At 46.7% G+C, this 22,443-nt stretch overlaps 11 protein-coding genes across 11 annotated transcripts, besides 3 other annotated features; 5 read left to right on the top strand and 6 right to left on the bottom strand.

The window, feature by feature from the left end:
- Positions 1–624: 624 nt before the first annotated feature.
- TSTA_036250 (cytochrome P450, putative) lies at positions 625–2,327 on the bottom strand (the record flags this gene model as incomplete). Its single annotated transcript, XM_002480788.1, has 2 exons — positions 625–2,248; positions 2,317–2,327. The coding sequence occupies 2 exons, from the start codon at positions 2,325–2,327 to the stop codon at positions 625–627; spliced, it is 1,635 nt and encodes a 544-aa protein (XP_002480833.1).
- Positions 2,328–3,187: 860 nt separating this feature from the next.
- TSTA_036240 (uncharacterized protein) lies at positions 3,188–4,522 on the top strand (the record flags this gene model as incomplete). The annotated part of the gene is made up of 2 exons (XM_002480787.1): positions 3,188–3,816; positions 3,865–4,522. 2 exons carry the CDS (start codon positions 3,188–3,190, stop codon positions 4,520–4,522), a joined length of 1,287 nt encoding a protein of 428 aa, XP_002480832.1.
- Positions 4,523–4,651: 129 nt separating this feature from the next.
- Positions 4,652–5,473, bottom strand: TSTA_036230 (uncharacterized protein; the record flags this gene model as incomplete). The annotated part of the gene is made up of 2 exons (XM_002480786.1): positions 4,652–4,877; positions 4,935–5,473. 2 exons carry the CDS (start codon positions 5,471–5,473, stop codon positions 4,652–4,654), a joined length of 765 nt encoding a protein of 254 aa, XP_002480831.1.
- A 679-nt stretch (positions 5,474–6,152) lies between these two features.
- Positions 6,153–6,899, top strand: TSTA_036220 (uncharacterized protein; the record flags this gene model as incomplete). The annotated part of the gene is made up of 2 exons (XM_002480785.1): positions 6,153–6,409; positions 6,467–6,899. The coding sequence occupies 2 exons, from the start codon at positions 6,153–6,155 to the stop codon at positions 6,897–6,899; spliced, it is 690 nt and encodes a 229-aa protein (XP_002480830.1).
- A 595-nt stretch (positions 6,900–7,494) lies between these two features.
- Positions 7,495–9,126, bottom strand: TSTA_036210 (cytochrome P450 alkane hydroxylase, putative; the record flags this gene model as incomplete). The annotated part of the gene is made up of 3 exons (XM_002480784.1): positions 7,495–8,580; positions 8,638–8,744; positions 8,817–9,126. The coding sequence occupies 3 exons, from the start codon at positions 9,124–9,126 to the stop codon at positions 7,495–7,497; spliced, it is 1,503 nt and encodes a 500-aa protein (XP_002480829.1).
- Positions 9,127–9,671: 545 nt separating this feature from the next.
- TSTA_036200 (cytochrome P450, putative) lies at positions 9,672–11,310 on the top strand (the record flags this gene model as incomplete). Its single annotated transcript, XM_002480783.1, has 2 exons — positions 9,672–10,351; positions 10,410–11,310. The coding sequence occupies 2 exons, from the start codon at positions 9,672–9,674 to the stop codon at positions 11,308–11,310; spliced, it is 1,581 nt and encodes a 526-aa protein (XP_002480828.1).
- A 1,036-nt stretch (positions 11,311–12,346) lies between these two features.
- TSTA_036190 (transposable element tc3 transposase, putative) lies at positions 12,347–13,441 on the top strand (the record flags this gene model as incomplete). The annotated part of the gene is made up of 2 exons (XM_002480782.1): positions 12,347–12,653; positions 12,681–13,441. 2 exons carry the CDS (start codon positions 12,347–12,349, stop codon positions 13,439–13,441), a joined length of 1,068 nt encoding a protein of 355 aa, XP_002480827.1.
- Positions 12,431–13,438: a mobile genetic element.
- Positions 12,446–13,306: a mobile genetic element.
- A 247-nt stretch (positions 13,442–13,688) lies between the features above and the next one.
- Positions 13,689–15,110, bottom strand: TSTA_036180 (uncharacterized protein; the record flags this gene model as incomplete). Its single annotated transcript, XM_002480781.1, has 3 exons — positions 13,689–14,379; positions 14,577–14,887; positions 14,913–15,110. The coding sequence occupies 3 exons, from the start codon at positions 15,108–15,110 to the stop codon at positions 13,911–13,913; spliced, it is 978 nt and encodes a 325-aa protein (XP_002480826.1). The 3' UTR covers positions 13,689–13,910.
- A 1,219-nt stretch (positions 15,111–16,329) lies between these two features.
- TSTA_036170 (phytanoyl-CoA dioxygenase family protein) lies at positions 16,330–17,815 on the top strand (the record flags this gene model as incomplete). The annotated part of the gene is made up of 2 exons (XM_002480780.1): positions 16,330–16,492; positions 16,821–17,815. 2 exons carry the CDS (start codon positions 16,330–16,332, stop codon positions 17,813–17,815), a joined length of 1,158 nt encoding a protein of 385 aa, XP_002480825.1.
- Positions 16,479–16,554: a sequence feature (AT_rich).
- A 483-nt stretch (positions 17,816–18,298) lies between the features above and the next one.
- Positions 18,299–18,732, bottom strand: TSTA_036160 (uncharacterized protein; the record flags this gene model as incomplete). The annotated part of the gene is made up of 2 exons (XM_002480779.1): positions 18,299–18,363; positions 18,408–18,732. 2 exons carry the CDS (start codon positions 18,730–18,732, stop codon positions 18,299–18,301), a joined length of 390 nt encoding a protein of 129 aa, XP_002480824.1.
- An 814-nt stretch (positions 18,733–19,546) lies between these two features.
- Positions 19,547–22,182, bottom strand: TSTA_036150 (cutinase transcription factor 1 alpha, putative; the record flags this gene model as incomplete). Its single annotated transcript, XM_002480778.1, has 7 exons — positions 19,547–20,262; positions 20,332–20,490; positions 20,550–20,730; positions 20,789–20,978; positions 21,033–21,099; positions 21,151–21,951; positions 22,016–22,182. The coding sequence occupies 7 exons, from the start codon at positions 22,180–22,182 to the stop codon at positions 19,617–19,619; spliced, it is 2,211 nt and encodes a 736-aa protein (XP_002480823.1). The 3' UTR covers positions 19,547–19,616.
- Between the last annotated feature and the right edge of the window lie 261 nt (positions 22,183–22,443).

Genomic DNA, 22,443 nt, shown 5'->3' with positions numbered 1-22,443 from the left:
TGAAAGGTCAATCTACCAGAGCTGAAAAGGGAGTTTTAGCTTAATGGAGATTGCAACAATAAGCTTCAGCTGCGGCCGCCCGAGTCCGCTAGTCCAATGCATTCACTCCTGAGGCTAGTGGCTTTGCTAGCTTTAGTTACCTGAATCCCTTACGGCCTAATAGGCTACTGTAAGGCTTACTGTAGACCAAACTGTGACCAAAATTACCATAGGCCTAGGTTAACCCCCTCTATACCTCCTCTTATTTAGGTTTCAGCTAGCTCACCATGGAGCTTCCAAATCAGCACAGAAGGTACGATGACTCATGCTAAAGCAACAAACGGTTGTAATTATACAAGTTAGGTTACAAAACATCTGAAATGAAGTGTGAGACGTCACGGGCAAGGACGAACAATGGGCAGTAGGAGTCTGATAACCCTGAGAAACCCACACTGCGCCCTGATTGGCTGAAAATTTAGCCTCAGCTGGGAGGTAGATTATTTGACCAATCAGAATCAAGAAGACCCAGCGACAGCCAGAGCGAACCCTAAACATGTGCCATACACTACAGTCTAATTTGTCTACCTACGACACAAAATTTGAGAATTAAGACATCTAATTCCTTTTTGCTACTTTTGGATAAAATCATCGCCCCGTTAACCTAGGAACTAGCATGACCAACTTATCATCCCCTTCCCTGACATGCATGATTCCCAGTAGCGGCGCTGCCTTGAACGGCTGAGGAAACGCCGTTTCTTCCACACCCGGCACAATCTGCATGTCAAATCGATCAAGTAAGCATGCCACCACCATAGCCATTTCGACGAACGCGAGATGTTGCCCAGAGCAGTGCGAGATACCTCCACCAAATGGACGATAGTTCGCCACCTTGGCCAGATATGGGCTCCTCAGAAACCGGTTGGGTACAAACTCGTCCGCATCGGCACCCCATACGGCTTTGTCTCTCTGTAGCGTCGAAGTAGCTACCAGGAGCGACGCCCCACGTCGCAACCTCTTGCCTGTAAAAACAGTGTCCTCTTGCACATGGCGGCCGGATGTATGTGGACCACCATAGAATCGTAAAACCTCTCTCCATAGGGCCATAAGACACGGCAACTGATTATCTTTGAGGGCTTCGGCAGGGCTGAAGCTGAGGGCGTTGCGAGCGATGCCTGCCGTCTCTTCGCGGACTTTGTTTGCTAGGTCAGGCGACTCAGCAAGATGCGCCAGTACCCAGAAACATGCTGCGTGGATGTTGTTGTTCGACGCCAGCAGCCACGCAAGATGATAAACCGCAATATCGCGCTGACTGAGGCCTAGATCGCGACTGGTCTGTTCCAGCTCCTTTATTAGAGGGGATAGGGAAGTGCGAGCTTTCATTGGAATATCCATGTACCGGTCGAAATAGTCGAGCACCTTATCGCGTAGATTGTAAACCTCGGGCTCTAATAGGCGGGGTATGCGCAGAAGCAGATTGTGAAAGCGCCTGTCAAGTGTACTTGTTGTGGAAACGAGGTCCGGTGCGATATCTAACAGATCGTTGCCCCAGAACCCGGTAATGTTGGCCCGGAGAATAACCTCCTCACATAGCGTATATAGGGAAACAACTTTCCCCTCTGTCCTGGGTCCAGGGAACCTGATGCATTGCTCAGGCAGCGTCTCTAGGCGCAGTGCGTTGGATATGTACTCTGCCACCGGGCTGGCGATTTGACCAAGATTAGCACTAGAATGGAGGTTTCGATGGTGGACGTCGACGATCAAGTCAATGTTGATACGGTCGCGTCCGTTGGTTCGTCCTTGAATGTGCTTGCTCATGAGCTTGCAGCCGGCAGGGGACATGCCGAACTGCTTGAGAGTATCGAGTTGGAAGGCTGTAAAGTCCAAGGCAGTAGTATTTCGGTAGAATTCTTTGGTTCCCTCCGCCGATGTGATGATGTATAATTTTTTACCCGCAATCTGTACACCAAATAGCTTTCCTTCGCCAAAGCAACTCTCGGCTTTTTTGACAAGACTTCCTGCATCTTGGATAAAGCTGCGAAGGTGGCCAATGAATGGTATATAGTACGGATATATTGGGGGCTCGTCCTTGTAAAAGTGTGGACTGAGGATGAATTTCCAGCAATACCAGAGTATCCAGAGCGCAGCAGTCCATGTTGGGAGTAAAATGAGGAGGTGTTGCGAGCCCCCCAAAACTGAGGAGAGAAGTTCTGATATCATTTCAATGGAGTGTGCTTGAGGGAAAGTGCGTGAGGCGATTGAAGGAAAGGATCTTACTAGACAACCAGTGACATAGTGAATCAAGTTGGCAAGTTTTATACGGACTACCTCCAGACGTACGTGACTGTCATTGTATCAGACAATGCGTGAAACATGAAATAGGCGCTAAGTTGGACTGGGCAACAGTGAGAAAGATTGCAGCTGATGACAACTACGGGTTGCAGCACATAGCCCTAGAGGCAAAGCGAGATAAGAGACTCCACGTATAGCCATTCTGGGCTTAGATGAGTAAATACGTAGCATAAAAACACGCGCCCAGCAGGAACACGTTATGATACACTCCCCATCCAGAAATTTGACGTGAGAGAGGAGAAAATGCTCTGAAAATTTTTACAAGTTAGACTCACTGGCAGCTGAAATTCTTGACCTTCAGAAAGTTCGACCATCGAATGTGGTGTACGTACATACAATCTTTTTTTAATAGAGTTGCGGCCGCCAGCTCCACCGTATTAGGGCTATCTGGCCCACATGACTCCTATGTATTTTTCCGTACATCTTCTTTTACGTAGCTCAATCAGTTGGCATTATCCCCGAGGCTGAAATAGAACCTCCGAGGCTTCGTCCAGGCGTAAAAATTTGTATCGTAAATTTAGACTTTTAGTCTGGCATTTTCCGTTTAGAGATTATTGTGAAGTGTCAGATATTTCGTAATTGCACCAACACTAGTCTACACAGAAAAATATAACAATTTTAGTGCTGAGGCTATCCATGAATATAACAAAGCTTATCTGTCTTGCTAGCCTAATGAAATCTGTGTATTTGCTGGAGACGGTCAGTACGCTAGCACTTCTAAACAGCTCTGCAATGGGAGTGTTAATATTTTTTGCTATACTTCAATTATATGAGTTCTCATTCAGTAGAAAGTGCGTTATGATGTTTTTGATTGTTGATATGGTTACATTCCCAGCATAAGCAGATCACCACTGACACAATGCGGCGAAAATCTGAAGATACAACCAACTTGACTATTCACCAAACGGTTGGCGATGATCTGCGTCAACAATTGCAGCGTCAGGTTATAGGCAGCGACCTATCTCATGGAAAGCAGCCTCTCTCACCAACCAGCCCTACAGATGCTTCTCATTGGCAAACATGTACAGCAACTGCGTCTTATGCGGGATTCAGCGAAGGCTCTCTTAACAGCCAACATATCACCTTGAACACCTTTACTCAAACAAGGGCCGTTAACGCTCTCGTGGAGAAATACGGCCGCATGTCACATATGTTCATCCGCGATAAAGGTGCAAACTTCTTCGTAGGCTGCAACGGCAACGCAGCGCTCTGCTTCAAAGTCAAGGCCAAGGTTGCCATTATTTTAGGAGATCCCCTTTGCGAGCCAGACTTGTACATGGCCATCGTGGATGAATTCGCGCTCTACCGCAAGAAGCGAGGCTGGGACATCCTCGTCCAGGCCGTTAGCCACGAGTTTACACGACAGGCACGAGAGCGTAACTGGCCGAGTCTATGCGGCGTCCGCGAACGAGTTCTGAATCCGCTTACCAATCCAGTTATTCATTGCGAGGCTGGAAAGAGCGGCAAACGCATGTTGGCACAGAATAGGTGGCTCCTTAATCCTGATAAAGGCGGGCTGTCACTATGTATATATAGCTCTGATACTCCCAATCGGAATTTGGAGCTGGAAGATAAGCTAACGGGGGTGTATGAGGCGTGGAGACACAAGCGCAACGCTTCTGGTGTACCGCAGCTTCACTCAGCCACGTACGACATTATGGCCTTCCCACAATTGGGGTTGTTCATTTACACCGTTGACCGAAATGGGACTGTCAATGGGGTGGCGGCTCTCCGGAGACTGGCATCGGGTGGCTACCACGTTGATCCCTTTGTGAATGCACCGGGTTCTCATAAATGCATACCTGACTTGCTCATATTCGGTGCCCTGTCTGTGCTGAAGGTGATGGGCGTCTCCTATCTGAGCTTAGGCGAGGAGATTTTGACTACAAATGTAGAGAGCTTTGGATTTTCCGAGAAACTGCAGCAAAGACGACGAGCTGCAAGTCGCTGGGTTCTCGCAAGACTACCTCCAAGGGAGAAGTCTTTTTTCAATGATAAGTACAAACCCGACCCAGAGCTGGAGACCAGGTTGTATTCGGTTTTTCCTTCTGGGGAGCCTGGCTTGAGGCATTCAATAGCCATGATGCAGTTCTCCAACATTAACATTTGGTCGATACTGCTTATGGAGCTGTGGAAATGGATATGTAGCTTGTTTTCTTGGTCCAAAATACTTTCTGGGAAAGGAGACAACTAATCTTATGTACAAAGATCTATCTGTTTCATTTCAGAAAAAAAGAAACATCCTTCGATAGATGAAAAATATGTAGATTTCCCGCACCTAGTCACTGAATAGTGCGGCGTTCAATCTACGTCAGGCTAGAGTTTACGACTCATCCTCCAACAGACCAGGATCGTAAAAAACGAATCCTATATATGCAACCACAATCATGACAGCATCAAGCGCAATGAAGTATCCTTCATGAGTGGACAAATACCCTGCAAGGCCCTCCGCCAGCTGCACAGTCCGATATATGCAACGTATATATACGGCCAACACACTGATTGCTGTGATCGTAACGAACGCATCATTCCTGGGTACCCGGCATCCTCTAGATTTGACAAGAAAGTACGCAAAGCACGCTATATATGCCGTCATGGATACACACTGGAAGACCAAGCCACCAACAACAATATAGACCCCTGTCCAAGCATTGCCTCCCTCACTATTAATCTCGCCGGTAGCTATGCCAGCGCCCGCCGCCTGAACAAGAAGACTAATGATGTCGCTGGTGAGGAATATGCGCACGTACAATTTTGGGTTGATTAAGGAGAATTTGTCACCGGAAAGCCTGATGAAAATGCCAAGGTAAAGGTATAGGGTGGCAGCTAAGAAGACGGGCGCAATCACCAGGCATATCTCCTGCATTGGGAAGGCCTGCGAGTTGTAGGGGCACTGTGACGACCAGGTACGACCGATCCAGCCGATGAGTTCACCAACCGCGCAGATGGTGAGGAGGTAGCTGGACCATACTTTGTATCGGATGCTGCGATAGAGGTTGAGGGCTGTAAAGCCGAGGAAGAGGATGTCAAAGACAATGCCAGCTGCAAGACTCGGTATGTAGCCGTAAGGTGGTGCTACGCCTGGTAGGAGGGCGTGACAGCCTTCCAGCACACTATCGGGAATGACTCGCTTCGATAACGACATCCTTGGAAGTCTGGGGTTGAGCATGGTAAGCAGAGAATCAGCAAGGCTGCTGTTAGGACAATAAGTCACTGGGAACGTGACACTCAGCCATTTTTGGAGACGTCTCCCTTGGCATAAAGCCTGCTAGCTGGACGAGCTTTGTCCAGTTAAGGGCTGAAAACTAGTATGTACGTATTCAGCCAAGCAATGAGGAACTGATTGTCGCAGCTAAGTGGAGGTAGAAAAAAAAAGCCTTTTTTTTATTAGAAAGATATGATCATTATTGAAGGCCTATTATTGTGGACGAATCCTTCCAGGGTGGTCCACTTGTATTCTAGTGTTTTCATATTTGTTACCTGAATTTCTGACATTACTCCGTAAAGTTACAAATAAGTTGCAAGGCTTCTGAATCTACGTAAGTCGTAAAACGGTCCTAGTTGACTCATTCTTCCACCGTTAATCAGTAATCATAAAGTTCAGCTCTGAAGGTACGGATTCAAGTGTGGAGAACTAAGTTGACATCTCTATCAGCCCTTGACTCAGCGAGTGGATAGCAATCTCTGGCGCTTGCGCGGTTCAGAAGCATTTAGCCATGCGGCTTTAACTCATTTGGAGGCGATCATTATCAGGTAGTTATGGCCTTTTTGAACTAGATCTTCCAGTGAACTCGGTGAATTCCAAGGTTGTCCACCAGACGACTATGGATCAACAACATATGGGTGATTCAAGCATGGCTCAGCTCCTCGAAAGCAGCAGACAAGTCTCACGCCTGACAACATTCGAATCATTGCCAATCTTATCCTGCCTTCTCCTGATATCTGCTGCTATCATAGTGTGGAAAATATGGCAAAATGCGCTCGATCCCAGAGAGCCTCGACTGGCTCCGGCCAGTGTTCCAATCATTGGACATATTGTGGGCTTTGCCATGCATAGCTTGCAGTATCTCAATATCCTTCGGTACGTTCGGCGGATGAGCAAAGCTGAAGGTGTCATTCACTAACAAGATCTAACTAGTACAAGGACGGGTCTTGGAGCATACACAATGCGCATCGGGACATACAAGCTGTATGTCATCTGCTCCCCGACCCTAGCACAAGCAGCACTACGATCTCCGGACCTTTCGGCGGACCTCTTAGTCCCAAAGGCAGCGCCTCAGCTCATGAATCTCAGCCCGCACGTCACCAAGATCTTAAAGCAGGGAGACTTTGCACGCAACAATCATACAGCCTTCACAGAGAAGCTCTCATTGAACCCAAGCTTGAGCAAGACCGAAAGGGCAATCCTGGACGGCATAGCGACCCTCCTCAACGATTTGAGAAATGTCACAGAGGTTCCAGACCTGCTGAGATGGCTTTCCAGCGGCATGGTGCTTAATAACAGCACAGCACTCTATGGGACTGGAAACCCAGTCGCAGAGAATCCAAAGTTGATCGAAGACATGTGGTAAGATGAGCCCTGTTTTCTTGGTAAAGCAATTCCATTTTCTGTTGGCTGAATCCTGCGATTTGATTAGGACCTACGAATTCAACCAGTCGAAGCTTCTGATCCCTTACTTTTCCCGCCTCCTAGCTCCAGGATAAGAAGAAGGCCATCAACCAGGGGTTTATTCCATTTGGTGGTGGCAAGCACTTGTGTCCGGGACGGCACGTCGCACAAGTTGAGCTCCTCGCTATGGCGGTATTCCTCATTGTAGGGTGTGACGTTTCTGGATTGGACGGAGAGGATGTCGTAGTTCCGAAGGCGTATTATGATGATATTCGGAAGAAGCCAGCTACAGATCTGGGCGTGATAATAAAAAAAAGGGCTGAGTTCCAAAACACCCAGTGGCGGTTTGAGATTTGTGGTGTCTAATTAGAATTATTGATCTTGGAATATCTTGGAATGTTACACCGTAAATACTCATACTTGAATCAAGTTCAGTGGATTAAACCCTCGGACATATCTGATTATAGCTCATAAGGAATCACACACTTCGAATAGATTGTAGGTAACTCTATGAAATATTGTAATGATTGACTGTATCCCCTATCCACCTTCCTGTCTCACCCCCTCCGCAAACCAACCTGAGTCCCATACTTACTAGAGGTAACAACAGTAATATGCTCCGTCCAAGGCTTTGGATCCCGATGTTCAATAATCGGAAAATTTTGCACCAGCCTTACAGTAACATATGCCGCCTCCGTGAGAGCAAACTGCTGTCCAATACAGATTCGCGGACCGCCACTAAACGGAATATACTCCCAGTGAGGGCGAATGCTCTCCCACCGCTCTGGGCGGAACTCCTCCGCATCAGGCCCGTAAATATCCTTGCGTCTCTGCAATGCATAGGTGGACCAGAAGACCTCTTGACCCTTAGGCACGAAAATGGGTGACTTGCGGTCTGCACCACCCCCGAGCGGAAGCCAGGTGTCTCGGACGGCCATGCGGCCATTGAAATTGACAGGGGGCCAGAGCCTCAGTGTCTCGGAGAGGCACCAGCGGAGGTACTTCATGTCTTTGAGCTGCTCGTGCGTTGGGATTTCTCCACATAAAAGGGAGATTTCGGCGTGGAGCTTGGCCCAGACTTCGGGCTGACGGGCAAGAGTGAACCACAGATTGCTCATTAGCGTAGCAGTGGTGTCGCGTGCAGCAATAAGGACGCTAATAATCTCATCCCGGAGGACTTTAGGATTTTGGCTTTCTTTGGCCAGTTCGTCTAGGAAGACGTATCGCTCGCCGGCTGTTTTGTCGAACAGCTTGCTCTGTCGCTGGCGAGCGATGGCTGCGTGGATGTATCCGTAGATGAATTCGTCCGTATTTTTCATGTGTCTTTGGAATGGCTTGTCTGAGATGAAGTAGCGGCCGAGGGGACCCCATTTCTCCTGGTTCCGCAGCTCAAGGAGAGCGCTATCGAAGGCGTTCGCGAAGTTGACAGGAGTACTGGAGTCTGGGAGCAACGATTCACAAGACTTGCCGAACAGGAGCTCGGTTGCAGAGTCGATGGTAAAGCGCAGGAACATCTCTTGAAGATCTACAGTCTCGCCATTCTTGGGAATCAGGTCGACCAAGTGTTGAACGTGTACCTCCAGAGCAATTAGGTCCTGGTACTGCTTTCGGATGAAGTTTGGTCGAAGGAGGGCTCTAGAGTGCTGCCTTTCAGTGAGTATGCGCGTCGGTAGCAGAGCGCAGAATAGTATGCAACATACCTCCCAATCTTTGCCATCGGTAGTGAAGATTGCCTTTCCTGCTAGTTTACCTAGTCTCTCGCGACGAGGTTTGCCGAGCTCCCAGTCGTTGAAGCTGAGGGCCAGCACTGTGAATTCGTTGTTAGTTCTTGTAAAAATAGGACATATATCAGAAGAACCTTCGAACGACAGCCACATACTATACTTGATATTTTCGGGCTCGATTGTCATAATAATCGGCAGCCCAGAGAAGCTGAGCCGAATAGTGTTTCTGTACTCCTTTAACATCCTAGCTGTTTTCTGCAGTACGGTGTTGTTGGCGTAGGATCGCACCACGCTGATGACTATATCGAGGCCGAAGATCGGATCCCATCCTTGAATCTTGGTGATGGGTTTGCACCCATACTGCTTCATGAACCGACGTCTTTCCGCTCCGAGTGTGAGCTCGTAGTAGAGGCGGCGGCAGAGCAAGAGCACGCCAGTAGCGGTGATCAATGGCCAGAATAGCATATTGAAAGGGATGAGTCTATGTGAAAATTCGTCTAGCAGAAGAGTACTTGTTTTAAAGGTCTCATGACAGCCCAAAAGCTTTTAGGGCTGAGTTATAATGTCTTATCAGCAGGTAGATAGGTTATTCCCCCTTTTGAAGCATCAATATGTCAAAGCACCGCATTTGCAAGAGCTACAACAAGATAAGATCCAAACGATTACTCTTCAGGGTGGAGCGGTAACTAAGCAATACGCTTGATTAGCATGTACGTACATGTAAAACGTCTGTCTACTCCCGACCTGAAGCCACAGTTCAGCTGACTCCACTAATTCTCTGCCGGTACATGACCTAGTCTTACATTGCCTCGTCTTACATGGCCTCGTCTTACATGACCTAGGTCAAATAGGTCATTGCATTATGTACTATACTACACCTTCAGAGTATTATACACAATATCTTGAGAGATAAACTTCGACTAGTTAACTTGTTCTTCTAAGTAACTATCGAACCCAGCCCTCAATCAATTCTAGAGTAAACAAATCACCTCTCTTGCTGATTCCTCCCTATGATTCGCCTCAGCTTTATCTTGTTGCTACTCGCCGTAGCCGTGATCCTAATACAGAAGAGAAAAAAGCAAGACTCACAAGAGCCGCCCTTTATATCATCGACAGTGCCGTATGTCGGCCATGCCCTGGGGCTTCTACGATATGGGGCCTCTTACTTCATCTTCCTACGGTCAGTATCCTGGTATATTCGCACCAACCTTAATAGTAACAGTCACAGATCACAAGTTCGGTATCCCATATACACAATCAACCTCTTATCCCAGAAATCCTACATAATCAACGATCCCGAACTTATCAGTCTAGTTCAACGCGAGCGCAAACTCATATCGCACAATGGCCCCTTCGTCGAGACTGTGTTTAAGAGGATGCTTGGCAACAATGACGAGAGCATGGGTATCATAATGTCAAATATGGATGGACATGGACAGGCGCCCTCCTATCGACGAGACATGAAGGCCGCAGAGCATGAGGCTCTCGCGCCTGGTCGGGCCGTGTCACAGATTTATGAAGATAGCTTGGATGAGATTGTCAAGATCTTTCGCGATCTCACTTTGGCGGGTTCCCAAAGTGTAGATCTCATGGAGTGGCTGAAAAAGGTCTATACTTTGTCAACTGCTACTGCTCTATATGGCCCGCAAAACCCGTTTACGGTATCGAGGGACTTAGTAGAGGCGTTCTGGTATGAATAGTCTCCAAAAGCGGAAGCACAGTTACTCAGCTAACCTTCCATCCTATAGGGACTATGACTCTGGTCTCAAAATGCTTGTGCTTGATATATTGCCTGCCGTCACAGTACCCGCCGCTTTGAAAGGCCGCGAAAGGCTCGTACGTGAGCTCGAGAAATTTCTAAAAATGAACCTGGCTGAGGGAGCCAGATACGCTGAGATAGTACGGAAAAGGCTAGGTGTCAATAATCAACATGCCTTGTCCGACGACGGCAAAGCGCGCTCAGAGCTTGGGCTGCTCTCCGGCCTCCTGATTAACACTGTCCCCGTGACGTTCTGGATGCTGGCCTACATTCTTTGTTCACAGTCACTGTACTCTACAATTATGTCCGAGCTCACGGCGGCGATCGAGAAGCGCAAGGATGCAGATGGTCAGATTGCCTACGTCGACGTGACAACTATCAAGCAAAGATGCCCCATCCTCGTCGCAACATACCGAGAAGTCCTCCGCGTAAGTGGCTCCGCAACAGCCACTTTGCTCGTCAAGGAAGACACATTTCTCGATGAGCGGTACTTGCTCAAGAAGAACGCCATAATCCAAATCCCTGCCAACTCAATACACGCCGATCCTGAAGTCTGGGGTCCCGATGCCGCGGATTTCAAACCAGAGCGCTTTGACGAGTCATGTAAGCCTACCAGGAAGCAGCACCCTTCTGCATTCCGTACCTTTGGCGGTGGTGCAAGTTGGTGTCCTGGGCGACACCTGGCCATGGATGAGGTTATTACGTTTACTGCGTGTATGCTTTACACCTTTACTATTACACCAGTTGGCTCTTCAACTGGCTTCAAGCTTCCCCGGAAGAATGTTAGAAATTTAGGGTCGATTATGAACCCGATCGGTGCATTCAATGTTGTTTTAAACTGTCGGGAGGGGCTAGAGGGCGTAAGGTGGACATTCGGAGTAAGGGACTAGGGATTCGTTTAGAGACTGGGATCACTGATACAACAGCTAAGTAAAGCTGTATTCTTCATGCCTTGGGAATCTACATGCGAAGTAACTGGTCTTGAAAATTATGACTGCTACATGATTTTAGAAATCAAATTCTCGAAAACCTTAGATTGGCTGCCCTCCTGAATAATGTAAATCTATTTTAATTACACTTGCCGTTTCGAACTCTTTAGGGGTGCTAGAATTAATACGCTATAGCTGCATGGAGACTGAATTATAATAAGGTGCAAGACCCGAAACCCACTTCACCCCCAAATTGTCACGGACCTGGATCCACCTTAGTTCTAACAGCGGTGCGTCGTGATACGTTAGGATAATTGAACCTCGCACAGGTCCCGACCAATGATATAGTGGAGCGTGATGGATCGTATGTAACGAAGTATCGAACGGTAATGAGACGGTGACTGGAATAGTAACAAACTAAGATAGAAGAGATCCCCCGTACAGCCTGGTGCCCGTACGAGTTAGAATGCCTTGCTGACTCTCACTGTTGTATTCAAGTGACTTATGTCAAAGAACTATGAAGAACTAAATACATGATGGTAAAAGAGCGTCCTTATATATCCAGTCCTCCATGTTTCGTAGTATGAATATCGTAGTATCGTAGTATGCTACGATATTCTTGCTACAATACTATCTTTTCCGTCCAATCAATTCTCGGAGTTTCGTAGTACCCTTATCTTGATAAGATAACGGTATATCTTTCTTACCATCACGTGACTCCTGCCTTCTGATTGCACAGTACGCTTTACTGTTCATGACTGGTACTGGTTTCTTCTTGTAATTTGAAACCTTTCCTTTTTCGTAGTAGTACCTTTTAGCGTCATGCAGTTTAGCTTCGTAACACGAATACTCTCACTACTACGGTTGGGGCCGGTAATTTTGTTAGTACGATTTTTAGGCGGTCAGGCTCCGGGGCTCACCGCCTTTTAAATAGAATATTGACCATCCGTCTGCTTTCAGCCTTTCAAGCCTAGATATATGACATTTGACGATCAATATGGCCACCCCCGAGCCTACCAGCCCCCCTAGGGCAACAAGCGCAGCAGCTCTCGAGCCATCTGATTCCAGGCAGAATTCAGCACGGCTGAATAGGGATGAACGGATCCGAGTATTAACCCTTCGAGATGCTGGATTTACATATCTTCAAATCTCTCAGCAGCTTCAAATTAGCTATCGCCAAGTCCAATATACGTGCCAAAGCCAGCAAGCAACCCCTAAAAAGGCCCGTGGCAACCCTCCGAAGCTCTCCGAGGCTGAAGTTGATCATATTATCGAATGGATTACTTCTTCGAAGCGTACGCGACGTATGCCTTATTATAAGGTTATACAAGAGCTTAACCTATCTATTGGAAAGCACGCCCTGGCTCGAGCCCTTAAAAAACGAGGTTATACACGATGCAAGGCTCTTAATAAACCTCCTCTATCAGATAAACATAAACAAGTACGTCTTGCCTGGGCCCTAGAGCATTTGAATTGGACGACTGAACAATGGAATCGTATCCTTTGGTCTGATGAAACATGGGTTACTTCAGGATTTCATACGAGAATCTGGGTAACTAGAAAGGCTGGTGAAGAGTTAGAAGAGACTTGCATACGATCCTCTCCTGCACGGAAACGTGGATGGATGTTCTGGGCTACTTTTCATGGGAATAACAAGGGTCCGTGTTTATTCTGGGAGAAGGAATGGGGAACTATTAACTCAGAGAGATATTGTCAACGGGTTATACCAATTATTGATGGCTATATTCGCTTATTACGAGACGATATCTGGCTTCAATTTATGCAGGATGGGGCACCTGGCCATGCGAGTAAGGAGACTCTCGAAGAGCTTCATTCTCGTGGGATATATCCAATTTATGGGCCAGCATTCTCACCTGATCTCAATCCAATTGAAGCAGTATGGAATTGGATGAAGGATTGGATTCAAGAACAATATCCAGATGATGAGCAACTTTCTTATGATCGACTCCGTGAGATTGTACGAGCTGCTTGGGATGCACTGCCTGAGCAGTTTTTGAAGGAGCTCATTGACTCTATGCACGCTAGATGCCAAGCTGTAATAGATGCTCGAGGTGGTCATACAAAATATTAGATTAGTAATCAGATATGACTGGCAGAATTCATTGGATTTCAACCCCTGTAAAAAAGTCGTGCTAACAAAATTACCGGCCCCAACCATAGTACTATGTACATTAATTCAGCCCCACTTATAGGGAAATTTTGTAGTTTATACTATAAATAGTTAGTTTGATACAGTACATATTTTAGCGTATTTAATCGTTTACGTTTTGCTTGTAAATCAGAAAACCAACCATATTTCACATTTAAATTAATCTAGGAAGGTTTAATGTTTCAAAATATGTCACAAACAAAACAAAACGTGACTAGTGACACGTTGAAAAATACTGACCACATTATAACGCCTTGGCAGTGGGGTAATTAAAAGAGAGTGTGTGTAAAAGGTGAAGGAGGTTTCTTCCTTAATTTTATGCTCACTGAGAAGCCAGCCTATGTACGTAATATTCATAGGAGCTGGGAGTTGCGCAAACACCGGTGCATTCTCACGTTGTTTTGAACTGAGGTTGTTTAGGGTTGATATTAGTATCCACGCCGCGTAAGACAACCCCCCATGTGCGTTTTCGAATACGCGTTTCTGTTCCGAAGGCCTTGATCCAGTCGTTCTTGCGAGTAAGCTGGTCCACGTCGTCCACAGTGCCTAATAATAGCGTAATGTCACCACTAGGTAGTATGCGGGCCGCTACAATTCGTCGATGCGCGATCGTCGTATCTTGGGTGCTGCGTATCGCGAGATTTGCCTTTTCAACTACCTGATCCGGAAATCGGCGGATTGGGTTGACAATGTTGGAGTCAGTATGTTCCAGGTAGACCTCTAGGTCCTCCTGGTTAGGATAAGGGGTCAATGGCGAGCTTCCTCCACTGCTCAGTCCCACGCTCGGGACAGTAGGAGGGTTTGAGGGCACGTTACGTCCCCATGCTTGTACGTACGACTCAGAACTCGCTGTCACGTGACTGTAGCTAAGTGTCGGAACGTTGGTTTACTAGAGCGATGACTAAGCGAAGGCGAGCACTAAACAATACGTATAAGGAACTAGGTCTATTTTCCGGCACTCCTCTAAAACCCCTATCTAGGAGTATTGAACCTGTTTTTATATACAAGATTCCATAGAAGTGATATCACCAAAAGTCGACACTTGTGCAAATCGAACTTTCTAGAGATAGGCTGTAAAGTTGATTTGTAATGTTCAATATCGCGTCGGAATGTGATGCCAATTCTCGAAATTTCTTGATACGCAAATCTTGTCCTATTCCCAAATTGGTTTAGTTCATTCTGAGTTCCAACACTAAGAGAATTTTTCGCGACGCTGCCGCGTGTGGTCGTAGGGAGTGTAGGGCGGCAGATCGCCTCTACCAGGCGATTAGTGTTGCTTTTTGTTGTAGTAATCTCTCGAGAGGCCTGAGAGACTTCTTTCTGCGTCTTTTCAACATTCAATTCAACGCGCGCGAGGCGCTGCGCCAACTGTTCATTCGAATGTGTCCTTCACCCGTCGAGCTAGGTGTAAGAACGCGTCAACCACGGCCGTTGATATTTCACGTGGCATGCCAATCTCCAGTAATTCTTGATGTTTTCTCAAGGCCTCGAGGTCTTTGATAGCCGCTGCTGCATATGCGCGTATATCGGGGTCATCTGCAAACCGTGGTTCAGGCCACGGAGTGCCCTTTTTTCCTCTTTTCGGGCCCATGACTCAACCACTTCGATTGAGCTGGCGAAAGCCGGTAAACAGGCTGTCAAGGAGGTCTATTTCCACAGAGATTCTTTCCCGCAGTACTTTTTACCTGCGTAGGTGCGTTTTCATAGGTGCGCGAGGTTTTTTGGTATTCACGCTCTTCTGGTGTGCCTGGAAATCGGATTCCTCTGAATTTCTGATACCGCAGTCATGAGCTCACCGTCCTTTCCCCAACTGCAAAGAGCCGAGATTGAGTGAAACTATGGTCGGAGCACTGTCAACTTAGTTTCCAATTCCCAGCAATGCGTTATTTTTGCCATTGGGCGAGCGGAGGAACAGGAATGATGATGTTTCTGCTCCTGCGTTGATAAAGAACCCCCAGAAGAGACCGGCGCATCGTCATTGGCCTCTAGAACAGCTCATTTGTTATGCAATGTAGTCATCTTCGTGATCGTCTCCATGTACGCGCTCAAATATCAAGGGGCTATGCAAAATAGCTTCACGCCCGAACCAAGTATTACCAGGATTATGCAATCCCGTTCGCCCCCATCACCAGCTCAGCCTCCTGCTCGCTGCACCAACACATTTTCCCTGTCTAATTAGGCATGTATGACTGGCGATACTTCGAACACGCAGGTCTCAATTTTGGTACAAGCCAGACCGGCCCAATGGAGCACTTAGCCCACAATTCAATCAACAAGTAGGTTTCTTCCACGTCAGCACCACGTCGTAATCGCTGAGACCGATCAACAGAGAAGGTGACATCCTCCACTTGGAGTATCTAGCCGGGCTGGCTGAAAGTGGGGAGTCTAGACGGTGGTCATGAGACAAGGCAGAATCCGGCCAAGACCGGATTATCAACAACTGCACGATCAACGAGGTGTTGGCATAGAAAGAAGAAACAAGGTAAAAACACGGTTGAGTCGCGAAGAAAAGCACAGTTCGATACTGAGCGTTATCATCATTCTATGAGCTGACTGTAACAGTGAGCGCTCTGCGAGAAACACGGCTGAGATCAGACGAGACCTACGAGAAGGCATGGATTCCAGGTATCTAGTCCAGCTGAAAAATCATAAAACAAAGGCATTGCATGAAAAAGCGGGTTGATGAGAGCGGAGCTGCCAATCAGTTGTCATATTGCAGACCAGGGTTGTGCGGTGGCGGATGGCGCGGCGCAGCCGAAAATTGCAGATGAGACAGAAGGATTGCACCGCGAGCAAGAGAAAAAGAGGAGATGAAAGAGTCGAGTAAAAACAGCGAGGGAATGCTCGTATTTATAGATGCTGGCGTTCGGGCGGCCGCTAAACCGCAACAGACTGCACCAAACCTAGAACGGACGACACTAAACGGGAAGCGGAAAACGGCCCCGCTTGCACCAGGACGAATTTTATTTTATAGTATTATATATAGTTTCTAATAAAGATTTTAAATATCTTATTGATAAGATAATATATATTAACGTTGCGTTGTTATTCATAAAAATTAGATATTGAGATTTGTTAGCGATCGCATACAAAATTCAACTTGGCCCTTGAGCCCGGGCCGACCACCACCTGGAGGGTGGGAGGCGACGCGACAGGTAGCATTAAGGCTTGGAGAGACGTCGATAAGATAAGCTTACCGATAAGCGTCGGGCATTTACGATTTGACCCCGCACAGTCATACGAGCAATTCTCTTTCTCCAATCTTGACACTGATAGGAACTTTGCAAGGAAGGCAGCTTAGGAAACCCTGTTGACATGCCAGGGACTATCGTCAATGAGCAGGGGCTTACTCCTGAACAGCTCGAATTCTTCAATGAGAATGGCTTTCTAGTCATCCCACAGTACCTATCTCCAGAAGAGATTCAGTCGCTCCTCACAACCACCAATGATCTACTGGAGAACTTTGAACTCTCGACTCACCCAATGACTCGCTTCACAACCGGTGACGATGGGGAAGCCGAAGGCGATGAAAAGGCCAAACACGTTGGAGACAATTACTTTCTCTCCTCCGGCGACAAGATCCATTTCTTTTTCGAGCCTGACGCAGTTGCGCCACCTGATGACACCGCACAAGATAAGACGCCCAAGTTATTGAAACCGAAGCATCTTGCAATCAACAAGATTGGTCATGCTTTACATAGCAAATCGCCACCATTTCAGAAGATTACAATCTCCAAACGAAATGCGGCTATCGCACAGTCACTGGGTTTCAAGGATCCGAGATGCCTGCAGAGCATGGTGATCTGCAAGCAGCCCAGCATCGGTGGGCCGGTACCGGCACATCGGGACTCTGAATTCTTATATACCTCACCTCCGTCTGCAGTTGGGTATTGGGTTGCGCTTCAAGACGCGACACCCGGAAATGCATCCTTGGGTATGTGGAAAGGCTCACATAAGGGGAATAAAGGTGGTCATATCCGTCGGCGATTTGTTCGCGCTCCAGAAGGCGGTACAACATTTGTGACCAATGATGGACCAAGTCTACCACTAGGCAAGGAAGAGGAGGCATCGGGACAGGAAGAAGATAAGGACTTTGAAATTCTGGATGTCAAAGCTGGAGATTTGGTGCTTATTCATGGTAATGTGTTGCACAAGAGTGAGAAGAATACGAGTGATAGGAGTCGATATGCCTATACCTTTCATGTCATTGAAGGGGCTGAGGGATGGATTTACGACGAGCGAAACTGGTTACAGCCGCCGAAGGAAGGCTTTTCACGGTTGAATGATGCTTTGTAAAAATTAATATGCTTGACAAACATACTACGTATAAAGGCATCGTCCACGTTCAGTTTCTTAGTGATAGTATAAGATTTGATCCGCTGCAATTATCACATAGCTCGAATGAATGCAGACGTCACTGCAATGCTCGTTAACCTGGTCTGTATCCACATAGCTCGCAAACATCGAATGCCAGGTCCAAAGAAGTGCGTCATAGAGGCGATCCACAGACAGAACTAGCATGGACGTGAGGTACACAAACGAACGCATAAAAGAGTGACTCAAGTGGGACAACAATCGAGAAACTAGGGACGCTCGAACACGAAACAAGACAGAACGCGAAGAGAAAAGACACTGACTAATCAAACAAAATGCATAACAGCAAATGCATACATGAAATCAAACTATTCCTCCGGATGATACGTCTTCCCCGTCACTGGATCAACAGCTCCTTCATCAAAGTCGGATCTATGATGCGCCTCTTGACTTCCCACAACATCATCAGCCGGTGAATTTGTAGCCGCAACGTTTGAATCCTGCGGCCTGAAATTTGACAGGGAAGTATCCTGTAACGAGTACAGATTCTGATTATTGCTCGTATCTACCGAACCTGCACCGGTCGATGTTAAATCGTAGTTAAAATCCTGGTCTGTCATATCTTGAATAATTCGTCGGGAGCCACCGCCTCCACTGGAATCTATGCCGGCTCCTGTGCCGGATTTCGAAGATACGAGTTCCTGGCCCGTTCGATCGAAGCAGCGTTCCTCATAGGTGGCGGGTTCACCGAGATCTTGGTGCGCAGTGCGTACAACGGTGTTCCCAGATGGGTCAGTGTGGGAGGCGGTTGTGTAACGATGGCCGGTAGTTTCTTTGCCGGTTGTGGTCGTTTTGGCTGAGCTGTAGTAGTATGAGGTGGTTGTGTTGTCGTCGGACATGTTCGCCTGACTCTTTTGTAATAGAACTTTTGTGTCGATGGTGACGAAAGAGTAACTTATGTGAGATCCGAAGAAAAACGAGTTTCAAAAGACGATTAAGACTTGATGCTTCATAAAACCCAATACGGTATGCAAGAAACTGGATTGAAAAGATGACTGAACATTAAAACAAAATTACAATGCTGACACCTTGAGTATGGAGAGGCAGCCTTCCTTTATAAGCCTACTTCAGATATCTAGATACATACATGGCATTCGGGTTGTGGCAACGAATTCCGGAACCATGCATGTAAAAAAGCTCAACCTTAACCTAAATCTAAGGGACGTAGTCAAAATAAGTTTAAAATGACATCAAGTATCCCGAATATCTCCTGACAAGGAAACTACACCTCGCCCCTTAGATCATCGATCCCAGGAAGTGAAAAATACTTCGAATTTGAATCGACATGGTTTGTTGAAGTCTAGGTTGAAAGTGGATACATGACTCGGGAAGAACCTAACCTTTGACCCTCTTGATTTGGATGTTGAAGCTCCTGATTATGGTAGGCCTTAGTAAGTTGAGCGGAGGTGTATTCCGCGCCTGTCGAAGGAGGGTTGCAATGTCATAGGTACAAGTGCTTGCTCCATAATTCAAATATATCAAAGAATTTGAGAGGCAAATTCTCAATCCATAAGAAGTATTCCATGGAATGAGTGTGTTGGTTCAAGTATAGAGATAGGAACGTATCTATTTACTGGCCGATGATTTCACGCCACTATCGAATCTTTGCCTTTGCCGTCATTAACCATATCCATAGAAAGCTGAACCATGTTATATGCTGGAACTAAATTATGATAGAGGCTGGTAAGCTACAGAACCCAATGGCTTAATCGCGTCTTGAACTTTATAGATAACGATATAGGAAGTCCAAATTCGTCGAGTTCAGTGCATCCAGACGTGGCGTACAAGAGCCAAAGTTCCGCGCAAATTCTTCGTCGAATAGATACGGCTCTGATAAGTCAATATCAACTTCGTTGCTGGGAAGAGATAATGGCGTCATCTCAGTCAGGTTTTGTGGCTGTTCTTCGTTGAGGGTTTCCTCTTGTTGTTGCGCTTCCTGCTGTTGCGCTGATGATAGTGAAGGTAGTTGATTTTGTGGGAATTCTTCCACAGAGATGACGCTCGAAAAAATGGATTTCGTGGAGCTTGGAAATAACTGCATATTGTGTGGAACCTCCCTGGATGGGCTTATGTTGCCCGCTGTTATTGCATCAACGTTCCCACTGCCACCATTCATGCTCGTGCTGGCCACGCCGGCCTTATTGTTGTTGTTCTTCTCTTCTGATATCTTCAGATACTCCGCCGTACTCTCATCTAGACAGTGAAAGAATATTTCCAAGACCCAATAATTCAAATCCCAGGATTTCTGTAGCTCCTTCAACCCGAGTAAGCAAAGCTTCGCTCGATGTTCGGCGAGTTTCCGTTCTGTGTTTTCTGAGCGCGAGAAGTGCACAGTGTGAATACAAAGAGTAGCAAATATGTTTGTAATTCTGTAATGTAAAAAGGAAAGTTAGAATCCAGCTAATTTCTGAAGCTTTGGCCATGGAATATAGACTTACAAGTGGATGATACCATGCTCAATCAAGTTGTGAGATAGCATGTCCTCAAGGATTCGCGTACATCGACAGGCTGCTTGAAGAGCCAACATTCCTTCCTTTTGATTCTTTTCATCAGATGGATCGAGGTATGACGGCCGGTATAGAAGTATATAAAGATAACTATGATAATTCTTGGTCAGTTTCGTACCAGCATATCGGAGCCGCATGCAGTAACTCACTGGTAAGTAATGTTGACAATTCCCGCAAAGTACATCGTACCATGCTCCAGTGCTTGAGAAAGCTTAAGTTCTGGTGGTAGTTCGGATTCGAATTGCAGCAACCGACCTTTCAATTTCTCGCGGTCACTAGGGTCGTATCGAAGTCTGCCCGGGAGATATGCCGCCCAGACCACTTCACGAACTACAAGCACTCAGTCATGAGAATGTAACCACAGTTCAGAAATAGCGGATAGATATACGCAGCCTAGATGCCCTTGCCATCTGTATCATGTATGAAATATGTTCCGGTCGTTGTATACCGAATACAGCCGTATTTCCCACGAAACCCGACTCATCGAAATCCTCCTCATCCAGCATCGAGATATCGCAATCTTCATCTCGAATCCGAGGTGGCAGCCCGTAAGCAGCGGCGACTTGTTGATCACGTATCTTTGAAAACGGGTCAATAGCCAAATAACAAGTTACTCGTGTTACGTAACGTACATATAGGGACCAGAATATGCGTTTTCTGACTCTCTTCTCCTTGGGTTTCAAAAGAGATAATTTGGATCTGTGAAGCTAAGTCAGATAAATTGAGATAACGACTAGCCTTCAGACTTACAGCATATGCAGACCTCCCGTCTGAGCAAGACTGATAGCAGCGCCCAACCAATACCGGGTATCTTTCTCGTGGCCAGGGGTACTACGCCAGAAGCTCAACAGAAACAACGCCTGCAGCTTTGAAAGCGAATCCGTCTCGCAATCAGCATCAAATATCTCCTTCCCCCTATCATAAAAATGGAACTTGGTCTCATAACGATCACTAAATCCAGATGCTCGAAGTACTTCATCGCTACAGAGGCTAGCACCAATGAACAGCATTGATTGCAGCAACAACGGGGAGATGGTGTTATCGTTACACGACTTGCTAATCTCCACTCTGTCGACAATCGGGAAGCAAGGATGAAACCATTCGAAGTAAGCCTTAAGGAGCATCTCACAAACAGCTGGCTCCGGGAAGTCGAATATGCCTTCACGAGTCAACTGCTCAATTTTGCGTGCTTTTCGACTAGCAAAGAGTGAAAAACTGACTGATCTTCGGCACACGACCTCGGGAATGGGATATTGCCATCTTATTTTATTTGACGGGGTTGCTGAGTCACCACCTTCGAGTGGGTTGTTACCTTCTTCGACGACACAAGTCAGGGGACTAGATTCGCCGAAGAAGATAGTTTGATCGAGTTCGCTCTTAATCCGGGGATGCGACGGCTCAAACGTCATACTGTTGAGGTGCACGCTATTGTCGGGAGAGAGTATATCTCCCTGAATTCTTGGTCGGTTTACTATGTTCTTGACTCCTTCTCCAGCTTGTGGGCTTGTATGCAGAGTACTGGGATGAGGGCTGACAATATATCGGGGATATCTGCAAACGAGGTCAGTTCATGCCACTTGAAGTTCGCATCCATGATTGACTTGGTCGAGCATACTTTCCTCTCCTCGAAACTCCAATCTCACAATGCGCACCCGAGGCTCTGCAATTATCGCAGGGCTGTTTCTCGACAACATTACATTTCACTCGGCGAGCGTTGCAAGTGATACAGGCCCTTTTTGCGCGAGTTCTCACAGTCCGCTGTACTTGAGACTTTGGACTCATGGTTGCTGCCTTGGACAATGACTGAATATGATATTAGTTTATCTCCAAAATCAAGTCATCTGAAAGCAGTTTTTGATTCGTCATTTGATGTCTTGACTAATCCTCCCGAAGCACATGCATGTATGCTCGAGAGCATGTGTGACGTTGAAAAAATTCACACCAGTGACACAAACGACATTTGTCACCACGAGTCTTATCAGAAGATAGAAATATTGTAAAAGGGAAGTTAAAAAGAAAGACACGAGAAAAAGGGATCTGGGG

This window comes from Talaromyces stipitatus, genomic scaffold, assembly GCF_000003125.1.
Source record: "Talaromyces stipitatus ATCC 10500 scf_1105507295541 genomic scaffold, whole genome shotgun sequence".
NCBI lineage: Eukaryota > Fungi > Ascomycota > Eurotiomycetes > Eurotiales > Trichocomaceae > Talaromyces > Talaromyces stipitatus.
The sequence above is the reverse complement of the archived record's forward strand: the minus strand, read 5'-3'. Positions and strand labels throughout refer to the sequence as shown.